This window comes from Botryllus schlosseri, chromosome 11, assembly GCF_051294905.1.
Source record: "Botryllus schlosseri isolate E-star chromosome 11, Bs_hap1, whole genome shotgun sequence".
Classification (NCBI taxonomy): Eukaryota; Metazoa; Chordata; class Ascidiacea; order Stolidobranchia; family Styelidae; genus Botryllus; species Botryllus schlosseri.
Window position 1 is genome coordinate 23,323,925 of NC_137246.1, and position 5,589 is coordinate 23,329,513.

General features: G+C 40.0%; 2 protein-coding genes across 4 annotated transcripts; one reads left to right on the top strand and one right to left on the bottom strand.

Annotated features, from left to right (window-relative positions):
- The first annotated feature begins 979 nt into the window (after positions 1–979).
- Positions 980–1,990, top strand: LOC145450719 (uncharacterized). Its single transcript, XM_080329223.1, has 4 exons — positions 980–1,135; positions 1,215–1,373; positions 1,558–1,621; positions 1,680–1,990. The coding sequence occupies exons 1-4, from the start codon at positions 1,108–1,110 to the stop codon at positions 1,798–1,800; spliced, it is 372 nt and encodes a 123-aa protein (XP_080185349.1). The 5' UTR covers positions 980–1,107; the 3' UTR covers positions 1,801–1,990.
- LOC145450718 (G patch domain-containing protein 11-like) lies at positions 1,240–5,334 on the bottom strand. 3 transcript variants are annotated; one of them, XM_080329222.1, is made up of 6 exons: positions 5,111–5,239; positions 4,053–4,197; positions 3,564–3,939; positions 2,092–2,289; positions 1,943–2,024; positions 1,240–1,879 (listed from the first exon to the last, which is right to left on the bottom strand). In XM_080329222.1, exons 2-6 carry the CDS (start codon positions 4,106–4,108, stop codon positions 1,821–1,823), a joined length of 771 nt encoding a protein of 256 aa, XP_080185348.1. In that variant the 5' UTR covers positions 4,109–4,197; positions 5,111–5,239; the 3' UTR covers positions 1,240–1,820. The 3 variants fall into 3 exon arrangements, with proteins under 3 accessions (XP_080185348.1, XP_080185347.1, XP_080185346.1); XM_080329221.1 differs by having other exon boundaries at positions 1,240–2,024; positions 5,206–5,334; XM_080329220.1 differs by having other exon boundaries at positions 1,240–2,024.
- Positions 5,335–5,589: the final 255 nt, after the last annotated feature.

Genomic DNA, 5,589 nt, shown 5'->3' on the forward strand with positions numbered 1-5,589 from the left:
CCACCCTCATCTCCTAACTCAGACCATAGCCTTTGTAAAGGCTATAATGAGACGGGTGACTTACTTGCCTTTTATATTCTCAGCTTTACTTTTCATTCAGTGTCATACGTCCTCTTTTTTGGCTGTTTTCAAAGTGTCTTCGGAAGATGCCCAAACGTCCTCTTTTTTGAGAATTTTTGTTGAATATAAGGTCAAATTCAACCGAGATACAGTAAATCATCACTGAAGTAACGCTCCGGCAGCTATTTCGGGAGCTGGGCCGGAAAGTTAACCATTTTTTTAAAATTTTGGTCGACCAACGGAGAACTCGAGAGAAGTGTCAATTTCAGGAGCATGACTTTTTTTCTAGTCAACCAACCACGAAGTCGGGAAAAATTTACCATTTTTTCCCGATTTTACTCCAGTATTATAAGTCTGAAAATTTTGAAAAAGTGTCCGCTTTCCGGATTTTCAAAATATGATAACCCTAACATGTGCATGACTGATTTCGAAGACTACTGCAAGTCGTTTAGACACCATCCTATCCTTTCATTGTATCGCAGTTCTGTAGTACTTTGAAACGATTATAAAACTGATACTGACTTTGAAAAAGTGGCGATGGCTCATTACAAACCATGCACCAATGATTTTGCAGACAACAGTTGCGGTCATGCTTCATCGATATATGTTTTCTGCGACCTCTCTGCAGTCTGGTTGCACGCAAAATGCATTTGTTTTATGGAATTAGTAAACGTTCTGCAGCTTTGTATCGTGTTTGAGCCGATCGTTAACTGCAAAATATAATCTGTCCATGGATTGATACATAGGAGAGTCGAAGCAATGGTTTGTCTGAGGAGGGAAGTGAATATGATGTAATTGACTTGACGCGATGTAATGCCAGTGAAGCTATTTCTTGAAAACTGTCGTCTTATCTATCATGACCATTCCCGGCTATTCTGATACTGACGGCCGTTTTCTGTAAGATATTCATATCGACGTATACGTCTTGATGTCTTAACTATCTGTGTCAAGTATCTGATCTCTTGTCACCGACTTGGCGACTTAGTATAGTCATTTGAATTCAGTAACCTCACTTGTCACACCGCAGCCGGCGCAGAGTGAGTTCCCATGACACAGATTCCATCTGGGCCCCCAGGTGATTACAGAGATTATACAGTTTATCGAGTTCTGAATCATATTATCACTTCGACACAAGACCTCTATTCTCTTCTCAGCTTCTTGTAATATCATCACAATGGGTAGCAAAGATAATAACGTCAGCATGTTCGACGTCATGTACAAGAATATTTCTACAAATAAAACAACCCAAAGCGGCATCAAAATGGGCTTCGGCATCGCATCCGCCACCGCACTGGGAGATTTACTATGGAAAGGTACATATTTAGAATAAAATTATCATGGAGTTCGCCTTCAAACACTCTTCTCTCGGTTGTTGGTATACAGATGTTCTATCCAAATTCTCTAGTAGTTTGTTACTATCACCCCTGTCGAGGGACAGCCACAAATATTCGTGTTTAATTCAATATGAGTATATTATTCCATCTCCTTTTCATGAAGGCAGACCATTGCGGTCCATCACAGTCTGGGCGATTATGTTCCTGCCTACGGCCATGAGCACAATGTGAGTATGAATGTAGAATTGCAGTGCTGTTACCATACTTCATCCACCTGCGTTTCAGGTTGTACATTGACTACAAAAGCCATAAGCAGAAGCTGAAGATGCAACAATACGAGGTTGCCATGAAGAACAAGCTTTTAACAGATGGTACTGCAGACGATCCAAAGTCAGCCACTTCATGACTGTAGCAACGGTTGACGCATCAATCGCTATGGTGCTGCGAAGTATCCCCAGGACAATTCTGATCCAGGTCCAGATTGTCTAAATATTGATGTGCAAAGTGGACTATTGTGGTGGACGGTTGATTTAATGATATCCACCTACCACTGTATCTGATTGCGCACCATAAACAGTAAAAATATTCGTCTCTGAGGTACTTGGTCAAGATCAGCAATTTATCTTCTAGCTAAAATATATAAGAGTGCTTGTTAGTTTTTTGAGGTGTTATTTTATATAAGCAGAGCAAGGATTACCGAGTAAAGATCCTCTGTAGGCTCTTCTTCATCGTCATCTGCTTTTGGGATGGATTCACGCGGCCAAAAAAATTCAAACTCTGGACTGTCGATTCCAGATTCACAGTGTAACTGATAACAGACCTTTTGACTTTTGTATAGATCGGACTCGCACTGCCGCTCATTGAACTTCCCACGCATTCGTGATCGAAAGTCGCTCTAAAATAGATTTATACTTGCAACTGGGAACAGTGATTGACGTTGCCTACTGATTTAGGGTTGCCGTACATCTGGAAATGGAGTCGCGACCAAAAATGGTTGGAAACCACCCGATGTTGGGGTTTATATAGCTCAGTGGTGGACATTAGGCTGATAAATAATCTTATTGGTGTGACATGAACATGACTAAACAATGCTACGCTCCTTGCATTTTCGAAGTCATCATCCTCCACCAGTTCTACCGCTAACTCTGATCATGTGGGTGGAGAGAGGATTAAAACTATATAGTGATATGTGGAAGAACCAATTTTACTGACATAATTCATTCAAAAAACTTAACGACCAGATGCATTTCGAAAGAAACCATATGCATATAGCAAGCCCCCCCAGAACTTGCATTGATTACCCTATGATGGGCCCAAGATCAGTGTTTATTAGGACGAGAGAGGGCTGCGAAAATGTGGTTTTGGTTCTGCTGGTCACAACCACATACTCCTGAACCGGATCATGACCACCTGTGGTCGACAGGGAATGTGCTCCTTACTCATTTTGAAATCCGCTAGTGGGTGCTAAAGAATGTCCGGAATTTTAGCCACAAAATATGGTAACCCTACACTAATTGCCATGATTTGAGTAGAGTGGTGAGATCAGGTCCTTTCGAGTACTGAAACTCTAAGCCCCTTTCAACCATATTTATACTATCATCAAGATTTATAGTTTCAATGCTCGTTGTTGAATCTGGCTGCCTTGAATCCTTGATTGGTCGTATCACAAAATTGCAGCATTCGAAACATGCCGTTCTAGCTATAAAGTCGTGATCAACCAACAGCATTGTCACGAACTGTGTAATATATGGTAGAGGGGGTACTCGACTTGAAGGCTAATACTGAATTGTGAATCGAATCACTTGTGTACTGAATTTTGTCAGCCTATTTTATACTAGAGTTACTTAGAATCGACATGGTAATACACAACTCTTGTTATTTGCATGATCATAGAAAATTGGTTTGGAATTCAAGTCGATCGGCTGTTATAATTGTTATATGGCATCAGAAAATGAATATTGCTTACATCTAGTGATTTTTTCATTTCATGACACTACATGACAGACTCATTCCATTAAAGTATGAGAGTTGCATCTGTACATTGAAAGAACACTAGGATCAATATTTGCATCAACAATATCTTTGAAGTGTGGAATCATCGAGTAGGCCTATTACCATTACTCAAGCACGACTCAACATATCGGTATCCAATATTGACTTATACAGTACCTGCAAGGATTCATTATATTTTTTCTTCTTCGAAAGCAAAAAAGATGCAAACTTCCGATGCGCAGTTCTCTTCCTATTTTCGTGTTCTTCTTTACCAAGTCCAGTCTTGCCCGCCTTCACGGATATCGGTATGGGTTCAGTCCTTCCGCTTTTGTTTTTGCCCAAGCCTTCCCCTGACTTATATCCCATTTTTTGCAGCATCGCAAAGCCTTTATTGTTTTCGCTGATCATTGTCTTCAAGCCCTCTTCTCTTTTTTCTACCTCCAAAACCTTGACAGGCTTCTTTTTGTTTAATTTGTCTAGCTCTTTCTTTTTTTTCTCCTTCAAGTGTTCCCGAGCATGCTTTCCCCATAGTAAACTGGTTTGGGACTTGGTACTAAAGTGGGAGAAAATGCACTGATTTTATTCAATTCAAGTATATCGTGTTATGAATTGAATACTTAGTTGGTGGATCACAGGGTTATAAAGATTACTACTAACAGTACTGACCCTTCTGAAAGAAACTTGTCAGACATGTAGTCATCTTCATCACTGGAATTTCCCATTGTTGGTTCTGGTGTCAAAATTCCAAATGCTTATTGCTCACAATTGATGCAGCTTCATATTGATGTAAATACAGGAGCAATTTTCATTCCTAAAATGCATGAGATAATGGAGCATTTGTCCACACACACCCAAATCATGTTGGTCGACAGAACGCATCGTGCCTACGGATGGGCATAATTGATTCGACTATTTCTATCCGAATCAAGTATATATTTCGATTATCCCAGGTAAGTCGAATGCAAAAATCATTGACCCTTTGTTACTGTAGGAGATATTTCATTGTGAGAATCAGTTTATAAAGTTTCTACTCGCGATCTGAGAAACCAGACCTCGATTGGCACAATCATATCATTCAAAACATGTAGCAAGAGTTTATGCTCGTCCATCGCAATATCATAAGTAATAATCGACCTGTTGCATTGTTACAAATCTTACAATCACTATGTCATAGTTCAATTAACATAAAGGTCATTGAACTATGGTTGGTGTTGATTAAATTGACACTCATTTTGATTGCCGTGAATCCGTGATCATATAAACTGTAGGCCAACAATGAATTCCTCAAGTCTTTAGCATTGCAATGTTTGAGTACTTGGATCTAATAATTACCTCAATTCGTAAACCTGATATGACACTACTAAGCGGAAACGCATGCCGTAGCTTCAGAACAAATACATGTAATTTTGCACATCGCGTTCTAAAGTCATCCAGTCAAGATATGTTTGTTCGTCACTCGTCAGTAATCCATTCCATAAAATCACATCAAAACAATCGTGTAGTGGCAGTGATACTAAGGAAGAAAAAATATAACGGTGCTGTAAGGGTGGCCTGATATAAAGTAACGGGGCGTTACGTCAACATAGCGAGTGCTACCGGCATTTCAGATAGCTTTCTTTACTGAAATTTCCAAGGATTGTGTTTCATTTCATTTTCGTGGCGCTCAAACAAACCTATAGGTATGTATAGCCTAAAGACCAGTCTTTGTGGCATGGCAGAATCACCTTTTGTGCTGTCTGTACTCGAACCTTATCGCTGCTATAAATTATGAGCAGTTCAGTTCTTCTATCCAACTTCACTTAGTGAAGTTCACTACCACCTGACTGACATTCAGCGTCCCCAACTCCATCCATTGCCACAAATCAATGTTTTTGTCAAATCATAGAGAATACTCGAGTACTGGTCACGCAAGAATGGTCAGATTTTCTAACTCAATATTTATTGAAAATTAGGGTTAGAGCAGGGGTCCTGAACCCGCGGCCCGCAGACGGTGATTTTGTGGCCCGCGACATCTTTCATTGGAAACGCAACTGCTACTGGCACGATGTTGGTAAATAATAATTTAGCTACTTAGCTCTCTTATCGCACAGTCTCTGTCTCGTTTGATTTCTGATTCTTTGATTCTATGCCTGAGTGTAGATTGTTATTGTTTTGAATCGGTATTCGGTTGGACTCTGGTTCAAGACAATTCCGTTGTGTAGTA

Coding starts and splice junctions, on each gene's coding strand:
- LOC145450718 (XM_080329221.1), bottom strand. CDS start 4,108: ATGGGAAATTCCAGTGATGAAGATGACTACATGTCTGACAAGTTTCTT. Junction 3,940..4,052: donor GACAAGTTTCTTTCAGAAGG/GTCAGTACTGTT, acceptor CTCCCACTTTAG/TACCAAGTCCCAAACCAGTT. Junction 2,025..2,091: donor CTACAGAGGATCTTTACTCG/GTAATCCTTGCT, acceptor TATATATTTTAG/CTAGAAGATAAATTGCTGAT.
- LOC145450719 (XM_080329223.1), top strand. CDS start 1,108: ATGACACAGATTCCATCTGGGCCCCCAG. Junction 1,136..1,214: donor GATTCCATCTGGGCCCCCAG/GTGATTACAGAG, acceptor TTCTCTTCTCAG/CTTCTTGTAATATCATCACA. Junction 1,374..1,557: donor GGGAGATTTACTATGGAAAG/GTACATATTTAG, acceptor CTTTTCATGAAG/GCAGACCATTGCGGTCCATC.